This window comes from Chamaea fasciata, unplaced genomic scaffold (genome assembly GCF_029207755.1).
Source record: "Chamaea fasciata isolate MVZ Bird 193981 ecotype frontalis unplaced genomic scaffold, bChaFas1.0.hap1 SCAF_10, whole genome shotgun sequence".
Taxonomy (NCBI): domain Eukaryota; kingdom Metazoa; phylum Chordata; class Aves; order Passeriformes; family Sylviidae; genus Chamaea; species Chamaea fasciata.
This window is the reverse complement of record NW_027094095.1, coordinates 4,434,818-4,453,586: the sequence shown is the minus strand read 5'-3', so window position 1 is coordinate 4,453,586 and position 18,769 is coordinate 4,434,818. Positions and strand designations below refer to the sequence as shown.

The 18,769-nt window shown below is 58.7% G+C and overlaps 1 protein-coding gene across 10 annotated transcripts in view; it reads left to right on the top strand.

The window, feature by feature from the left end:
- Nucleotides 1-18,769, top strand: part of CACNA1E (calcium voltage-gated channel subunit alpha1 E) — a 108,326-nt gene that overhangs the window by 12,617 nt on the left and 76,940 nt on the right. For all 10 annotated transcript variants that reach the window (XR_010722396.1, XM_066192128.1, XM_066192120.1 and 7 more), the window contains exons 2-4: nucleotides 4,953-5,219; nucleotides 13,629-13,734; nucleotides 14,184-14,323. Coding sequence is in view for 9 of the 10 variants with exons in the window: in XM_066192128.1 (XP_066048225.1) it covers nucleotides 4,953-5,219; nucleotides 13,629-13,734; nucleotides 14,184-14,323 (513 nt within the window). In the remaining variant the exon portion in view is untranslated. The remainder of the gene's footprint in view (nucleotides 1-4,952; nucleotides 5,220-13,628; nucleotides 13,735-14,183; nucleotides 14,324-18,769) is intronic.

The window sequence follows — 18,769 nt, the reverse complement described above, 5'->3', positions numbered from 1 at the left end:
AGCCACATTTAAAAAATAAATCAGGATGCCAAAAGCCACTTTCTAAGATGAGTGGAGTCCATCACATCTCCTGGGAATATCAGTCAAGGAAGGGGAGCGTGTCCTCCCTCTCAGACCCTGCATGAGAGTCATAGAATGCTCTGGGTTTGAAGGCACTTTATAAAGATCATTTGCTCCAACCCCCCTGCTGTGGGCAGGGACACCTTCCACTAGACCAGGTTATTCCAAGCCCCATCCAACTTGGACTTGAACATTTCCAGGGCAGGAAGGAAATGTTCCTGCCACAGGAATGGCGCAGCCACAGCTTCTCTGGACAACCTGTGCCAGTGTCTCCCATCGTCACAGTCAAGAATTTCTTCCTAATACCCCGTTTCACCCGGCTCTCTGTCACCTTGAAACCATTTCCCCTTGTCCTGGCACTGCAGGCCCTTGCCCAAAGTCCCTCTCCACCTCTCTTGAGTCCCTTTAGGCGCAGGAAGGGGCTCTAAACTCTGCCTGGAACCTTCCCCAGGCTGAACAACCCCAACCCTCAGCCTCTCCTCAGGGACTTGTTCCCTGCCTGGTGCTCCCTCCAAGCTGAGGAACAGCTCTGGCTTTCTGAGCAACCCGGGACTTGGCAGAGGATGCTTTTAACGCTATTTCCCTTTTTATTTTTTGGGCTTTATTTTTGTTCCTGTACCCAGCCACGCACAACACAGGAGGTTTCGGGGAGCCGGTGGCTGCGCAAAGGGATGCGGGAACTGCGCGGGGGGTTTGCATCTGATCCAAGCATCCCTGGGGAAGGGCTGTGCCGGTCCGGGCTGCTGTCTGAGGCTGGCGGGGGCGCAGGGAGGGGACAGCTGCCGCTAGATGGCAATGCCGGAGCAGCAGCAGCGGGCCCGCGGTGCGGGGGAGGCCGGGGGGAGGTGACACAGCGGCTCGGGAGCGCCCGGGAGGGGACAGCCCCGAGACTCCGGTGATGTCCTGCCGTGCAGGGGTGGTGGCGTGGCTGGGGGAGGTGGGGGGAAAGCAAGGAGGGGACTTGGATGGCAATACTGCTGTGAGAATCGTGGAACCGTGGAATCACTTCGGTTGGAAAAGGCCTTTAAACTCATCGAGTCCAACCCTTAACCCGGCACTGCCGAGGCCACCGCTCAGCCATGTCCCCAAGTGCCACATCTGCACGTCTTTCAAATCCCTCCAGGGATGGTGACTCCACCGCTTCCCTGGGCTGCCTGTTCCAGGGCCTGACAACGCTTTTGGAGAAGGCACCTTTGCTAATATCCAGTCTGAACATCCCCTGGGGTGACCTGAAGCCGTTTCCTCTTGCCCTGTCACTTGTTGCCTAACGGAAGAGACCGGCCCTCACCTTGGCACAGCCTCCTTTCAGCAGCAATGAGGTCTCCCTTGGGCCTGCTTTTCTCCAGGCTGAGCCTCCCCCCTCAGCTCCTCAGCTGCTCCTTCTCAGAGCTTGCTGAGACTGGAGGAGTGTTAGCCTGTCTCCGTCAAACCAAGCGCATCCCGAGCGCCTTCCTGTCCTGGCACCCGCTGTTCCCTGTCTTCTCACATTTCCTCCATTGACAAAAACCCAAACAGCCCCACATAGCTGGCTCTGAATCCCTGTGCCATGTTGAATCATGTGGGCATCAGCCACACTTCTCCCTGACTCACAGATCCCGGCGTGCTGGGTGAGGGTCAAGATGAGAACGGCGATAAACATCCTGGGAAACAGAGCCTGCGTCTCCTGGCATAGCCAGAGACTTTTTTATTTCCTTTTGGCTCTCAATCTTCTCTTAAGGAGCTGCTTTCTCATAAATATCCCATCCTTTAGCACCGTCTGAGCAGGAGAGAGGCTCCCAGCGGGGTCATGCTGCGCTCTGCTCTGCAGCAGCAAATGTAGAGTAAAGGCAAGAGGCAGCTCCGGGGTCAGGGGACAGCCTGGTGCCCCAGCAGAAGTGTCCAGGTAAGGGGTGCATCCCTGCTCTAAGGGGATGGAGGAGGAAGGCTGCCTTCCTCCCCCTCAGCCCCTTGCTCGGAGCCAGGCAGGGGATGCAGGGATGCAGGTGGAGCCTTCCCCATCCTCCTCGGGCTCGGGGCACCACACAGAGCCCGGATCTTTCGGCTGGGTGGGGCCTCGCCGTGCGGGCAGGGATGGGAGAGGGCTGGGGGGAGCAGGAGCAGGAGCTCTGCAGGGCTGAGGATCTGCTCCTGGCAATCGGCCCAGCCTCGGGCTTAATTAACAGCGGCGAAAAGGGCTGAAAGGTGGGAAGAGCGGCGTCGCCGCCGAAGCTGCTGCGTTGGTGGTGGGGAGGAGGAGGAGGTGAGGTGAGCTACAAAATAATAATTGATTCGTTCAGAGCAGTGTCCTGCCTGGACTGGATCGAAGGGACTGTAATTAGTCGGGAGCTGATGTGGCCACCTCCTTGCCTGTTGTTAGTGGAATGAAAAGCCAGGGTCACTCTGGCTGGCTGGTGGCCTGGGAAGTGTTTTGAGCACCTCTGCTCCACTCTGTGCTGCAGGGTGGTAGTGGGGTAGCTGGGAACTTGTTGAAAACCGCCCAGATGGCCCACTTTGGGTTATAAAGAGCATTGGAGGGAGAGAATTAAGAAGGGATGCAGCAGCTGCATCCAAGGGGTGTCACAGAGAGCTGGTGGGCTCCTGTGCCTGGCTGAGGTTGGGGTAATGATCCCACAACCCTTTTTGCAAACACTTCTCTGTTATCTTGCTGAGGAGAATCTGGACCTTTCTCTTTCTCACCCAGCCAGCCCAAGGGCTCCTGGCAGTGCACCCATGAGAGCCTGGGCCAAAAAACGAGCCCTGTGGCCTTCAGCCTCTGTAGTGCCTGCAGAGTGGGGAAGTCCCTGGTCAGGTGTTGCCAAGTTGCACGGAGGGAGAAGCCCTGGCCCAAATGAGTTAATGATTTATGTGATTAAGAACTTGATTTTTTAAAATTTTATTTTTTAAATTTAAATGCCTCAAGCAGTCCTGGCTGCCCCACAGCAGGTGTGAGGGCCAGGGCAGCAGCCACTGTGTGTTTGCAGAGCAGGCTGTTGGTAGGGTGGGCAAGGGAGGAGTGTGACAGGGACACTGGGTGTCTTGTGCTGCTCGCTGGAGCCATGGGTGGTCTGTCCGTGGGAAATGCAGGCATCGAGTGTCACAGGCCCCGGGGAGCTCTGTGGCCTCGGGCTTCAGCAGGGTGGGGGACCCTGCGTGTGAACAGCTCACAGGGTGTGTTGTGTGCCGTGCCCTGCCCTGCCTGCTGGGTACAGAGGGCTTGGGGACACCCCTGGGGGTACCCTGTGTGTGCCAGGAGGGCAGAGGGGGTTCCCCAAAGGTGTGTGGGTGGGCAGGCAGCCCCCACAGCTGGGGCACAGCACAGCCCAGGGGACCCTGGGCATCCCTGGGTGACCTTGGCACACGCATGGCTGCAGCATCAGGAGTGTCCCCAGTTCCCTGCCCTTACTGGGGTGTCCGGGGGGGGGGGAGCAGGGTCGGAGACACCCCCCACCCCCACGGAAGTTCCTGCAGGGACACGTCCATCCCGGGTTGTTTCCACCTCTTGGATGAGCCGCTTTTTCCTCCAGACAACATCGTGTGTCTAAAGGAGAATACCGAGGTGTGGAGGCTCATCTGTATGCGAGTGAGCAGGAGGGCACTCCCCGGGCACCCGCTGGCATCGGGCGGCTCCGGCGGGGAGCCGGGAGCCTCGAAGTGTCCCAGGGATGGGGGAGGAGGATGATGCATGTGGCCAGAGAGAGATGCTCGGTGCGGGCTGAGGTGGGGTGGGGGAGATGCAGGGAGGGGAGCCCCCCCCCCCCCCTTGCTCCCCAATTTAGCCACTCACCTAGGAGCACCGGTGTGCTGGAAAGCCCTCTGCAGCCAGGGCGGGGGGCGGGGGGGGGCGTGGGGTGGGGTGTGCGCGCTTCTGGCCGGGTGGGGGCTCCCCCATTGCCTTTGTTCCCTTCAGACCCACCCCTCGCCTCTGATTTTCCTTTGCGGCAGCTCCCGTGCTTGCCAAAAGAACGCACTGGATGGAGCGAGGGAGCGAGCCGGGCGTGTTGTGCGTGTGTGTGCGCGCTCGTGTGCGCCTGTGTTGCCACTGACTTCATTAAAGCGAGCTGTCCCCGAGCTGCAGAGGCGCGGCAGCCTTCAATTTTTGTGGCCCGGCTCCTGCGGGAAGCCGCCGTCGCCCTGCGCGCTCGCTCCTGCCCTGGCAGCGAAGGGCTGGGCATCCCTCGCCCCACCGCAGGTGCCCGCCCGGGGGCTCGGCCCCCCGCCCCTGCCCGCTGCCCCGGCGAGCCGGCAGATGGGCGGCCGGGCTCCCGCAGGATGCTGAAGATGGAGTCGGGAGGAAGGAGTTGGACACTTGGCTCCAACTAGGCTGGACCACGCTGCAACCTGTTCCCCCGGCCGCGGCTGCTGCGCTGGGTGCTGTTCCGAATTGTTCCTTTGCCAGGGGCTGGCTGCAAGGACTCGCATCCCTGCCCTTCCCGTGCCTGCTCTCCGCTCGCCTTGCGGCGGGGTTTGGGGGTTAAAAGGGGCTGGTTTGGGCTTGCAGGCAGAGCGGTGGGGAGGACGCGGCTGGGTTGAACCCCTTGCTTAACCTTGGGGGAAGGTGCTGAGGGGCTGCGGCCTCGGCTGGGCACGGAGGAGGAGGGCTCGCTGCCCGCCCCGCTGCCCGGGGGGCCGTTCTGGCGGGGCCGGAGGCTCGGTGTCCCCCGCGCTGTGCCGAAGGCGCTGAGCCGGTGCCGCACGTTGCCGCCTCTCCTCCACGCGGGTCCCTTGCTCCCCCGGGGGGATGGAGGAGAGACGGAGCTGAGCATCACCCGGAGAGGAGGAGGGGGCTGTGGTTGGGACTGCGCCCCGCAACCCCCTCCCTCTTCTCTCCCACCCCCCCCCCTCCCGCCCCCCCCCCCCCCCCCCCCCGCCGCCTCGGTGCTGCTGCTTTGGCTCACCTGTGTGTTTTCTTCCAGGATGGCTCGCTTTGGGGAGGCAGTGGCCGGCAGGCTGGGCTCCGGAGATGGGGGCTCCGACCAGAACCGGAGCCGGCAAGGAGCTTCTGCCCCTGCGGGAGGGAGCCCGGGAGCCTTCAAGCAAACCAAAGCGCAGCGAGCCCGGACTATGGCTCTGTACAACCCCATCCCCGTCCGGCAGAACTGCTTCACCGTCAACAGATCGCTCTTCCTCTTTGGGGAAGAGAACATAGTCAGGAAATATGCCAAGAAGCTCATCGACTGGCCATATCCTTTCTGCAGCCCCCGTGGGCCCCCACCTTTGCCGCCCGGATTTGCCTCGGTGGCCGCCCAGGACACGTGTGTGTGGCACTGGCGGGCAGGTAAGGTGTGCGGAGAGGGGTGCCCCGGCCCCTGGGGAGGCTCTCCTCGCCCTGTTGCTGCTTCCCCTTCTGTCCTCCGCTCCTTGCCTGCTCCTGACAGGAGCTGAGCCCTTTCTCCCCTCTGGGAGTCCCCCAGCCCCTCCTGAGGCTTGGATTTATTAGCCCCCTCCCCGTGCTGACAGGGACGGGTGCTCTGATCCCTGCGTGCTTTGGGATGCTCTGTGTGTGTGCCTGGGGACGTGGGGGGTAGTGGCCTTTTCTCTGTGCCTCCATGTCCCGGAGCCACCTGGGAGCCCGTGAATCTCCAGTCCCTGCGGGGTGGTGGCTCTGTCCCTCCTGTGTGTGCCCCCTTTGCTGCAGATCGCGCCTGGCAGGGGCACGGCCGTCCTCGCCCTGCGGCCCCCGGCCCCCCATGGTGGCTCTGGGAACTGGCTGCGCCCTCCCTGCGGCAGAGGGAAGGATGTTGGAAACCTATGGCTGTGCCCCACGGCCCTTTTTGGGGAGGCTGGCCTGGGGAGCCATGATTTTATCCCAGGGACCCCCTCTCCTAGGGCAGGGTGGAGGGTGCAGATGTCTCCCACTCCTTCCCCTGTTCCTCCATCCTTTCATACCTCCCCACGCACCTCTCTCTCCTCCCACCCTCCCTGTGGGTGCCCCTGGGCGCCTTGGCTGCTGCCCAGCACCACAGCTCTCAGCCCTGCACCAACCTGGTGCCTGCTGCCCCCCGAGACACCTCCTGGGCTTTGCCCCCGTGGAGGATCCGAGCCTGAAAACTTCAGCGTGGCCACGCTTTGGCTGTAGGAGCCTCCCCGTGCCGTGTTCTGCAGCAGTGATTCCATGCAGCTCCTGCTGCCGCCGCCGCCGCTTTCTCTCCCTGCAACTTGTTGGTTGAGTTCCTGGCTCCTCTGGTGGGCACGGGAGAGCTTTCCCTGGTGCCAGGAAGCAGTGCCTCGGTTTGGTGCAACAGGTACCTCGGGGGAAAGGCTCTGGTGAGGCCCAGGGGTGCAGGACAGGTCACCCACCCTGTGACCTGTCGCGGGGGAATTGTCCCTTTGCAGCTCCCACACGTCAGGTCAAGCCTCTGCCAAGCAGGACCTGGTCCTGCCTGGGGAGCTGTGACAATCTGTAGGCTTGTGGGGGTGGCAAGGGCCAGCTTGGAGGGGCTGAATTCCCCGTGGCATCCCTGAACCTGCCCCTCCTGGCAGCGCCCACGGGGTGGGTGGCTGCAGGAGCTCGGGGACGCGGCGAGCTCAGCGCGGAGCCCTGCAGGGCAGCGGCCAGGCCGGCTGCCTGCTTTTCCAGAATATGCCAAATTATTCATGTGCTTTTCCAGCGAGGCGTGGGAGGGCTCTAGCCCCTCTGGCTTTTGTTGGGAGCCAGAAGGAGCTGGGGTGCTGCCACTGGCCCGGCACTCCCGGCGTGGGCTGGGGTCCCGTGCCGGTGTGATGTCTCATCTCCAGGCAGCCGCTGTCTCCTAGAGACTGGAGCTCCACCACCACACGAGCAGAACTCCCCAGCATTATTCTCCCCTGGAATTTGCAATGCATGAGGGAGATGGGCTCATTTTGTAATTTTTTTTTTTTTCCAGAAGTAAGTGACATATTCCCATGTGAGTGCTGGGAACAGGCGTGCTCCAGGCGCGGGAGCTCAGCGTTCCTGCCTATCCCCCGCCTGGCTGCCATCTCTTTCTGAGAAAAACGCATCCACCCTGGATGTTTCTCTGCACCACTGGAGTTTTGAGGGCTTGGGAACGGGCAAGGCCTTTTGGTGATACGTTTGGTTAGGCTGGCCAGGCCAGTCGTTCCCATCCTCGTAGTTGTAGCCTGGCACAGACAGCCGGTGCCTTTTGGTAGGGCCAGGAAAACCATGTGAGCACCTCAGCTGCCTGGCCTGGAGCCCACGGCACAGCTCCTGGACGAGGGTATTTTGGGGAGGAGAGCACTGGATCTTGGCCATGGTCAGTAGGAGCTGCTGGCCTTGGGAAGGCGATGGGCCAGTCCTGGTGCCGTGGGTCAGGGTGGGCACAGCACTGAGGAAAGCCAAAGGGGCTGGAGAGGAGCGCAGGGCGGAGTGGAGGCTCTTCTTCATCCAGCTCTGGTTGACTAGGTAATAGGGCTAAAAATATCTGGTGATTCAGGCCTGGATATCTGCTGGGTAACTGTGTAATTATAACCAGCAGCCTCTGCAGTTTGGCTTCCCAGTGTAAATAGGGATGATGCATGGAGGAGAAGGAGGAGAAATACGAGCAACTGGGATTGGGATGCAGCTCCATGGGAGGCAAGTCTTTGCCCAGCTCCTGGCTGGAAAGCCCAGTGCGTTGCCTACACTGGAGCTGCTCTTTTACAACTGGTCCTGCACAAACCATGGGGTAGCTGCTGTTCTGGCTGTAGGAACATCTCCTTCTCTTCTCCTTGGGAAACGCAGCCTTGTCCTCCTGCCTGCTTTTCTCCTGCTGATGGCCAGGCCTTTCACCCTGATTTCATTTGTTTGGCTGCCTGGAAGGCTCCAATTCAGTTAGTACACGAGATGGGCTGCAGCTCATCCATATCTGCTCCGTTCCTCATCCGCTTAATCACATTTGACCTGGATAAGATCCCTCTCCCGCCCCAGGAAGGCCAGATGACATTGTGTGGCTCTGGCTGTGTCCCCAAGGACAGCATCTGGCTGCAGGCTGTCCGCTGCACCTACCCCCAGTGTGGCAGGGAAAGAGGATGTCCATCAGGACCTTGCTGTGCCCTGTGGTGAGGGATTTCACCTACCTCAACCCCTCTGAGGACCATATCTGGTCTTGGGCTGGCCTAGAGCAGCTGGAGTGCCCTCAGAGCCCCAGGGCACATCCCCGTCGCAACAGTCAGGGGGATTTTGCTCCATGGGAAGCACACCCGTGAGTGTCTGAAGTGTTTTCCTCACCATGACTCTCCCTGTGTCCTGGTGCTGCGTGGGCAGTGCCCCTCGGGGACCCTGGTGATGTCACTCCCCACCTGGCCAAGCATCTCCTGCCCCTTGGCTTTTCCCCAGCCGAGATTCCGGCAGGTCTCACCTTCCCAAGGGAAGAGCCTGCGCCATGTCGTGCCGTCCTTGGGCAGCTCCATCCTTGCGCTCCCCAGGAACGTTTCCCCCTTTCCTTCCCCCCCGCCCTCCCATCCTGTTTTCCGTGCCCTCCATTCATCAGATTTTAGAAGGGGTTTTTTTTGGGAGGGGCGAGTAGGTGTAATGGCAGGTCCATCTTTTTGACAGCCGGGGAGAGCGAGGCTGCCTGTCAGATGGTGAATTTAAACAGAGGCAGCTGTTGTCATGGTGATGCCAAGTTGCATCCTGTTGCTGTGGCAACCAAAGTTAAAAAACTGATGTTAAGGCAGGAAAATCACATGATGTGGTCCTTTTTTGTTTAAAAAAAAAAAAAAAAAAAGGAGGAGGAGAGGAGAGAGATTTGATTTCCAGGGTGAGGTGGGGGAGAAGGAGACGCTTCTCCATGGAGCTGTTTGCACGTGGCAGGCAGGCATCCCACATCCCGCATCCTGCATCCCTCATCCCTACAGGAGCGGCAGCAGTGTGGGCAGCTCTGCCCCATTGGACTCCTGGCTGTCACTGCCTTCGCTTTAACCCCTGATGGAAACCAAACCACTGCATTTTGCAGCCATAAAAGCAGCCACAGCTGTGACTGCAGAGAGGGAGTGTGTTCTCCCGTGTCCATGCAGTGGGATTAAGGCAGGCTGGGTGCTCTAGGACACAAGCACAACCCAAGTCCACGTTCACTCGCCTGAGCCTCTGTGTAGCAGGCACACAGCAGCTGGCTCGTGTTCAAAGTGGGAGGATTTGGGGTCTGGATGTTGCTTTCTGTCAACCCCCATCCCAGCATGGATGAGCTGGGGGGCAGGACACAGGGATAGAGACAGTCAGGAGGGGCCACAACCCTGTGGAGAGTCTTATGAGTGGAGGGAAATCCCCTGTGTGCTCAGGGACAAGCCAGGGAGGTACTATGGGGATAGGGAATCTCAGAGTTGAATTAGGGCCACTCACAGGTTTTGCTCTACTTGGCTCTTCCGTTTTTTCTTGGAAACCAAAACCCTCACTTGCCCAGAGAGGTTGTGGACTCCCTGGAATTGTTCAAGGTCTGGTGGGATGGGGCTCTGAGCAACCTGGTCTGGTGGAAGGCATCCCTGCCCATGGCAGGGGGTCGGGACCAGACGACCTCTGATGTCCCTTCCAACGCAAACCATTTTATGATTCTGTGAAAACAGCCTTAGAGAGAAGCTTGCTCTCTTTCCTTCTGGGCTGTGGAGCTGAGAGGAGGAGGATTGGGGCATCCTAAGGGTGGATGCTGAAGATGTGGATCTTTTGTCCTGTCATGCCACGTCTGTATGGGACAGGCAGCAGTGCTGGGATTGGGACCAGCAAGATGAAGTCCACAGGTGTAGGAACTGGGGCTTTTTCTCATTGACATCTGAGGAGCAGGGAAAGCCCCTCAGAGCAGCAGGTCCCCAGGGAGACGTGGGGAGAAGTGGGAAATAGAGACAGGACTTTCCTAGGAGTTGTTGGAACCTGGATGATGCAGGAATGGACAGGGGTTAAGTTGTTCCTGCTCTTTTGGTGGCACTGGAAGGTAGGATTCCCCAAGGCCCATGTGGCCTCCCTCCTCTGGCTCCTCTGCTCCTTCCCCGCCTGCCTGCCCAGGAGTGGGGAGGAGGGACTGGAAAGGGGTGGGATGGAGGGGAGCTCTCCATAGCTCCTGTCCTTGCCTGCATCCGGGGAGTGACTTGTCTTGTACCCAACCTCCTGTCAATGTCCCATCATAAACCCATCAACCCATCTCCACCACAAGCCCATCTCCAGGGACTGGAGCTAGGCTCACTCCCTGCCTCCTCTGGGTGGGCTGGTCTGGGCTTCTGGCTGGCGAGGAAGGTGAAGAGAGAGGAAGGTCACAGCTGGAAGATCCGCCGGTGGCCGGACACCTTTCTGACAGACATGCCAAGGAGCTCCAGCTCCAGGCATGGGGTTAGCCCACAGCAGATGGGCTAACAGTGCTCTTGTATCCAGGTGGTCTGGGACATGCCCCCGTGGCCTGGGGTCGCTGTCCCCGCCCCAAAGGCACGGGCAGGGAGGCGTGGAGCTGCAGGTGTGGCGTGCACAGGGATCGGCCGAGTTGCTAAGGAAACAAGTCAACGGTGCAGGGGAGAGAGCATTGGGTAAAGGAGATAAATCAATAAGAAAACCTATTTTTATCGGCTCCCTAATGATCCTCCAGGAGAAGCCAGACGGAAGAGGAGGAGGGAGGGGAAGGCTGGAGGGAGATGGGCTCTCATTACTGGGCCTGGAGGGAGGCGAGGGCTACTCTGCATTTTGGGTGGCTGAGACGTTGTGTAATTATTCATCTGATGTGGGAGAAAACAAAGCTCTGATAGGGGATTGTCTGGTGGGCTCCAGCCCTGACTGGGAGGATGCTTGCTTGGCAGAAGTAAAGAGTGGGGATAAAATATCCCTCAGTTCAGCCAGATGTTCCTGCTGTCCCTCGGGAGCTTCTTTTCCTCTTGGTCCCTCAAACCCTGGCACAGCTGGAGCTATGGGGGCTGGTTTGCATGGGGTTGATGTCTCACACAGCTTTGGATGTGACTACCCAGGCTCAGCTCCTCGGGAAACTGGGGCAGTGGGGTTTGGGGAATCACTTTTGGCAGTGACCTCGTGCTTAGGTCAGTGCTTAGGGGAGGGATGGCCCTTTTAGGCTCAGCCAGGTGGGACGGGGCTCTGAGCACCCTGCCCTAGTGGGAGGCGTCCCTGTCCATGACAGCCTGGAGCAAGATGGTCCTTAAGGTCCCTTCCAGCTCAAACCATTCCTCGATTCGATGATATCTGCTCACCCACTTGCTGGAGGCGGAGCAGGAGCGTGGTCCTGTGCAGGGGTGGGACAGATGTGCGCTGCCCTGGTGCTTTGAACCAGATGGTGGTGGTCCTGAGCCCCCCAGGCGCTTCTGAGCAGGGCTCCCACGCTGCTGCACTTGGGTTTTTCCCACCTAGGTGTCTCTCCCACGGGAACAGCGGCTGTGGCAGGGAGCAGTGCGGGATGCTGGGCGGGCTGAGCCGCGCCGGGGCGGACAGACGGACTGCCCGCGCCGTTCCCACAGCTCTCATCTAGGCAAATGTGCCTGGTGCCAGGGGAGCTGCTGCCCCGCCCCACTAACACGCTGTTTGTCTCTAAAGCCGGTGCTAATTGCTCGCAGACTTTCAGGAAAATGATACGAAAAGATCCCAAATAGGCTGGTGGCCCCGGGCCAAGCGCCGCGGTCGGCTGGAGCGTGCGGGCAGAGGTGGGAAGCGGGGAGAGGATGCGGTCTCTGCCGGAGCCATGCAGTGAAATATTCACTTGCGTTGAGCTTCAGAGAAAAAACTTTTGGAGTCTGGCCCCCCTCTCCAAGCACAGGGAGCTGCTCCTGCTCCGTGCCTGGCTGGCAGCGAGGTCTGAGCCAGCAGCAGGGCGCCCTGCAGCCTCTCTCTTTGGGTTTGCCTCTAGGGTAGCAACCATTAATTTCACTGAGTGGCCTTTTAAATGCCCTGGGTGTATCTTTCCTGGCTCTTCGTCCTACCAGGTTAAATACATCCCAGCTCCCACAGGCTCTCCTTGGCTGCCTCTCCTGGCCAAGGAACCGGTTTCTATGCCCATCCCTGCTCCTGCCTTGCCAGCGTGCCCAGTGTCACTGCTCCCAGGGTCACTTCATGTTTTCCCATTTCCCTGGGACGCTGGGGTGTCTTCTCTTGCCTGTGGGCTCAGGGCCACTGGTGGAAAGCATTTCACGGTAGTCAGTGGCCAAAGGACAAGGCTGGAAAAGACAAAATCACGCCTTTGGCCAGGGCTGATGGGATGGGCGTTGGACACCTCCTTGCCTGACATGTGTCTGAGCATGTTGGGTCTGGAGAAGCCTGTTGTGGTGGGGAAGGGCTCAGCCAGCTTGGGATGGTGGGGATTTGGGTGATTCCTTCATGGGCAAATCCATCCCAGGTGGGATCACATGCCCTTTTCCACAGACACGAGCTTTGGGAAGATGGCAGTCCTCTGTCTGGGTACCAGTGGTGACAGTAATAGAGCTGTTTTGGCACAGAGGGAGTGGAATCAGGGGTGTGCTGCCTGCTGCTGTATCGCTCCACATTTAGTTATTGAGGGCAGCAGGGCTTTTATTGTGAAGAATTGGGAAAGACGGATGGGAAGTTGGAAAGATATGGCCATCCTGTCATTTGGAAGTGCTTTGTTTTCAGAGCTCGGCAGTGGGCCAGGCAGGGGAGAGCTCCGTGTCCCTGCCTCGATCCCATGAATCAAAAGGCAGGAGGAAGCTGAGTTTGGGGTGCTTTCCTGGGCGTCAAACTGCCCTCTCTTTCCTCAGCTCTTCCGACACCAGCGTCTGCTGCTGCTTGTCCTGGCTTGGGGTGGCTCCTGGAGAAGGGTTGTGTAAGACCTGGGCATGCATGTAGGGTTTAGAATTGCTCCCAAGGGTCCACCCAGATCGTGCTGACAAGGTGCTGCTGCCCCTTGGGGACTTGCTGGGGTGTGGCTGAGCTGGGATAGCTCCACAGGGAGTTTCCACTCTGCCTCAACTGAGGGTCAGACCCAGGTGCCACCAGTGCCTTGAGCTGGGAATGCTCAGCCGAGTGCTCTGCAGCTCCCAGCGTCACCCAGGCTCATCCTGCTGCCCACAGGCTGCTTGGCAAGGGCACAAGGTGGGCTGATCCAGGTCACGTCCCCAGGACTTGCAAGGGATGCTCCATCCTCCTCAGTCTTTCTCCCATGGGGATGTTTCAGGACAAGGGCTGCCGATACCTTGTGACTCCTCCCCTTCCTGAGCCCCATCTCCTGCTGATTTGTGATGGAAAAAAGAAGGAAAACAGGGACGTGTCAGCCCTGGCCAGCAGGGAGAACCTCCCTGACACTGCCAAGGACCATGCCAAACCTTCTTGCAGGCAAAGCCCAGCCTGGTTGTCCCGTGTCAAACCTTGTGTCCACCTTCTGCGCTCCTTGCACAAGCACCATCTCTCTCCCATGGGAGTTTCCATCCCAACAAACACTGGGGATGATGGTTGATGTCCCGTGAGCTCGGGGAGGAAGTGATGAGGCCCAGCAGGTCCTCATGGAGGAAGGTCTTGGGGGGCTCTCACCCCTCTCATTTCCAAACAACACCGAGGTGAGCGTCACCCTCCTGCCTGCGAGCAGCGCCTGTGGATGTTCCCGTGGGGAAAGCAGCAGCAGTGGCTGAGCAGGTGCAGCCAAGGGTGGTCTGGAGGGTTGGGAGGGTGTCATCCACCTCTTCTCTGCTCCTTAACTCCCCTCCACTCCCTTCGAGTACATGATCCTGGCGACCATCATTGCCAACTGCATCGTGCTGGCCCTGGAGCAGCACCTCCCCGAGGACGACAAGACGCCCATGTCACGGAGATTAGTGAGTACCCCGTGTCCATCCCTCTCTGCCCTGCACTGGTGGGCTGGGGGCTGAGCCAAGGGCAGCCACACAATCCTACCAAGCTATTTCTTCTGATTTTGGGGTGACCAGAAGAGAGGTTTTCTCCTAGGACTAGCTCCCTCCTGGAACTAGCTCCTCCAGCCTTCCTGGGGCTGCTGTAACATATCCCTTCTCTATGGAAAGGATTCAGGAAGGTTTAAGCCCCTTAAAAAGGGGTAGGGAAGGGCTGGGCAACCTGAGTGTGTCATAGCCACCCTCTTTTTCTTTCTGAGGTTGCTGCTGGCTGAGAAAGGGCTGAGAAGACTCCCAAAGGAGATGCTGGGTCTGGGGGAGGTGGGATGGGATACGAGTTGGGCCAGTGCGAAGTGCCTGCTGCTGTGTTTGCTCAGTCTTCCCCTCTCACTGGGTCACTGATTTCACTCTGGCAGGAGAAGACGGAGCCCTACTTCATTGGGATTTTCTGCTTCGAGGCTGGGATTAAGATCGTGGCCCTGGGGTTTGTTTTCCACAAGGGCTCGTACCTGCGCAACGGCTGGAACGTCATGGACTTCATCGTGGTCCTCAGCGGGTGAGCCGGGTGCTGTGGGGCCACTGGTGGGGTTGATTGGGCTTGGGGGCTCATCCTGGCGAGGACACGTGCTCCAGGACACGGGGAAGCCCCTGGTTTGCTGTTGTCAGTGGTGTTGTCCTGATGAGGGAGGGGAGGATGGCTCGCTGTGCTGGAGGTGCTGTGTTGGCTTTGCCGTGGACACTGGTGTGGGATGAGGTTCCCTCGAGGGGCAGTAGGGCTGGCTCTGAGGCCACCATGTCCAGCTTTCCTCACCCGGTGGCCTGGCACCCACCTGAATACAAGGCAGGGTGAGGACAAGGTGGTGACATGACCTGATAAGCAACTGGATGGGGTCTGGGAGATGTTCTGGTCAAACCCTTCATGCAGAGGGCGAAAATCTCTTCTCCTCCTGCCTTTCCAGGCTTGCCCTGGTGCTGGAGGTTTGGGAATGAGGTCTGGGTAGGGTCACATTCCCAGGTGATGCTGCTCATCGTCCCAGCATGCAGCAGTGGTGCTGGGGGTGGTAGCACACAGAGCTTCACGGGTGCTGCTTGTGTCACTGCTGGTGTCACCTGCCAGGGACATGGCCCAGATTTGAGTCCTGCTTGCAGCGTGCTGGGCTGTCCTGGTGACACAGAAACGAGCAGGGGCGTCTGGGCTTGTGTTAACCAACTCTGGCATTCAGCTTGTGCCAAACCCCCCCAGGGTGACCCCCTGGGCCCCTCTCTGTGTGGAGGGCAGGTGGTACCTGGATTGTGGCCGTTTCTTTTTGCCTGCTGATGGAAACATCACGCTCAGAGGAGCTGGTCTGATGTGTACAAACACTGGTGCCCATGGGTCTGAGTGCTCCACGAGCTTTGCTGGGTACAGAGCAGCTGCAGGGCTGGCTGGGAAACTGAGGCACAGGACCCAGGCAGGGTGCCTGGTGTCTTTACAGAGCTTCCTGCTGCACAGCCCTGACTCTTGGCTTGCAGGATGGTGGCACCACGTGGGGTGTGACACCTGGTTGAGTGTTTGGTGGAGGAGGGGGAATGCTGAGCCTGCTTCTGCTGGGTTGTGGTGGTGGGTGCTGCCTGTCCACGGTGGAGAGGTGCAGGTTGGACCTGTGCACGAGAGGAGGCTTGAGGAGAGCATGGCTGGGGACATTTTGACTCCCTTGGTCCAGTGGGGGGACCTGGATGGCATTGCTGGGAGCTGGAACCATGTCACCTGGGAATGGAGGGTGTGCTGTTGGTGGGTGATGCTGCTGATGGGCAGCAAGAAGGCGGCCTGTGGGAGGTGCAGCCCTCGCATGTGAGGCTGCTGCTCTCCCACATCTGCAGAGGGACTCATGGAGAGGGTTCTGTGGCTCCTGGGCTGGGCAAAGGGGCTCACATCCCTGGGGACAGGTGCTTACACCTCCGGGGACTGCACGGGACACACGCTGGTTGCAACAAGAGAGGCTTTTGGCCCCACTGAGCTGAGTGTGGGGGAGGCAGCCGGGGGGCTGGGAAACGCCCATGACCTGTGTCCCCACCTGGGCATCCTTTGGGGCATGGGCCAAGGGGCAGCACCGGGCTGGGAGGAGGGACTCAGCAGGGGCCTCTCCCTGCCCTCCCCACGGCTCTGGCCTTGCTGCTGTAAGGGCGCTGGTGCTGAGTCAGCGCTCAGCAATTACTCACTGGCAGGAGCCTCGCCAGCTCCTCTCGGTGCCGGGCTGAGCCAGGCCCCGTGCCAGGGAGTCAATTGTCCATGAAGGGCTGCGAGCACCGTGCTGGCCACCCTGACAGGAGGTACCCACGTCCCCCCAGGACTGGCAGTCACGGCGCACGGCCCTCCAGCGTCTGCTTCCCCACCACTGCCCCCCTGGGAGCCTGGTGTTTGCTCCAGCAGAGTGGAGCCCTGCCCAAGGAATGCCCCCTTCACCTGCTGGCTTTGCCCCAGCAGTGCCTGCTGGCGTGGCCTCACCGACCTGTTGGGGCAAATTCTATCTTATGGTGGGTGGAGGAGGCAACCCGTGGATTTTCGTCCTGCACTGGTTTTGGGGTCACTGGGATCAGCTGCTCCAGGTCACGGGCTCCTCCGCACTGCTCAGCCCTTGCTTTTGCCCCGCAGCACTGCCAGAGCTGCTGTTCCTCGGCGCCGTGGTTGTGCTTCCCTTGCAGGAAACTCTCGCCTGTTTAATCTGCTGAATTATTGGCAAATTCCTGCAGCAAAATAATCCTTGGCTGGCAAATGACTTGCAAACAGCTTGTGGGAGAAGGTTTGCACTTGGCGGCTTGTTCTGTGCTGGTTGCGTAAGGCGGGCTTTGGGATCGCCTTTGAGGACTCAAACTTTCTGCCTGAGGAATGTAAGAGTGTCGGGATGGAGATTTGTGAGATTTGGTGGCCATGGGGATCTTGTTGTGGCTTATCAAAAGGCTGTGGCTGTGGTAGAAGGGGTGCTGTGGTTGGAAGTGCAGGGTAGCACTTGCCTCGGAATGTGCTGAGTGGGTTTGGATGCTGGTGCATCCCAGAAAAAATATCCATGTGAGCAGGACCCACCTCAGGATCCATACCTGAGGGAGCCAGCATCACACTCACTGGCCCTCGTCCCTCCAGTTGTGACACAGGGTATCACTACTCCTGTCTGGATTTATTTTTTGCCATGTGTCAGATGGGAAAGGTCCTTAGTGCATGGTCGCTGACACCACGCTGGGATTTCTGTGATCAGTGGGATTTCTTCACCCTCTCCCTGCTGTAAATAAGCCTAATGAGGGATTTCTCCCATGAGCAGCCTCCTGGGACCTTGTGCAGGAGCGGATGGCACTGACTAGGGTTCAACTGGTGTTTGCTTCTTCTGTCAATAAATCAAAAATGTTTTTTTTCATCTCAGTGGAAATCAACACCCACCTAAAACTCCCTGATGCTAAAGCTTCCACTGGGGAACTAATAGTCGCATTTGTAAACCTGCTCTGTTTGTAACCTGTGGTTTCCAAATCATCATTGCTGCCTGAAAAAACAGCCTGTTCTCCCCCAGCTAAAAATAATGTTATATGAAAGTGTGCATAAAATACCTTTACTCGTTCTGAGGCAGAACCAGCAAGAGGAACATCTCCATTTCCCCTGGGGTTTGGGGATGCTCACCTTGTCTCTGCATCAATCAGAGCCAACAGGGTGCTGAAGCTGGACTTGGGACCTGCTTTATGCAGTCTGACCTGGACCAAAAAAGGGGGAAATGGCTCAGAAATGGTCAGGAAGGGCAGAGGAAGGTTGGTGATCTCTTAATTGGTGGTTCTGAGAAAGTGAGGCTGAAAGAGCTTCAGCCACCAGCAACTGGAGCATGATCTCCCTGCTCCCTGAGTGCCATTAGGAACAGAGAGCCAGGACCCTACAGCTGCCTGCTTTGTCCTACACCCTACTTGATGGAATAGGAAGGGTTAAACTCCCTCTGCAAATATCCAGGTAGGTGTGTGCTTCACACACTGAGCATCATCAAAGCACCGTTTGCTTTTTTTTTTGGTAGCAGCAATACAATAACACGTGAGAGGTGAAGGGGTGGAGGAACACTGCTCACAATGGGGAAAAAAAAAATCCAAACGGGAATCAAAAGGCCCTTGTGAAGTTGTTCTGCTCAGGAGCTGGGGAAGCAGCCACTGTAAAATCTGGATAAATACTCCTGGGTCACTAAAAGGAAGCGCTGCCGTCAGGGTTTTTGGGAGGGTTTAATAACAGCCTCCACACCTGGGTGCCTTTTGTGAAGCCCTTGGGCACGGTGGTTTTCATTAAAGGGTTTTGTGGGGTGGAGTGTGGCCAAGGGAAAGCAGGAGTGAAGGATTGCATGCCCTGAGCAAACGCAGAGCCAGCCAGAGGGGCACCAGCCTGTGCTAGAGCAGGAAAGCCTGGCTCTCCGAGTGCTGTCCCAAAATGCATCGTCCACTCCCTGCAAAGCCAAGCAGCAGCTGTGGGCCTGGTCTCTCTCTCTCTGACCTCCCAGGGAAATACTTATGCCCCAATTTCCTGCTGTGGCTGGTGGGAAGCAGCATGGAATCATTCCAAGGAAGGTGCTCCCTGCTGTGCTGCAGGGTTGCAAGGTGAGCCCAGGGATGAGGAGGGCAGGTTGGCTTTTTTGCTCGTTTTGATGCTGCCTGGATTTTGAGGTGACTGTCCTGGAAAGTTCCCTTTTCACGGTTCCCCCTGAGCTCCCCCGTGGGAGAAGCAGGGATGTTTTGCTCTCAGGTATTTAGTGCACCTTGCACAACCCCAGTTCTGTGTGTTTGGGTGCTCTTTTCAATCTCAGAATTCCAGAGATGGGAAGGGGGATTCTTGAACATGGAACGGGGATCCTTGAACAGGAGCTGGCAGCAGCTGCATCTGGGAATACTGACGTGCTGCATGCCCTGGTGGTTTGGGGTGCTGGCCCCACAGCTGTCTGGAACACCACGCAGGTGTGAGAGCACACAGGAGCACCCCTGGGTCGGGAACAGGCTCTTCCCACACCTGCAT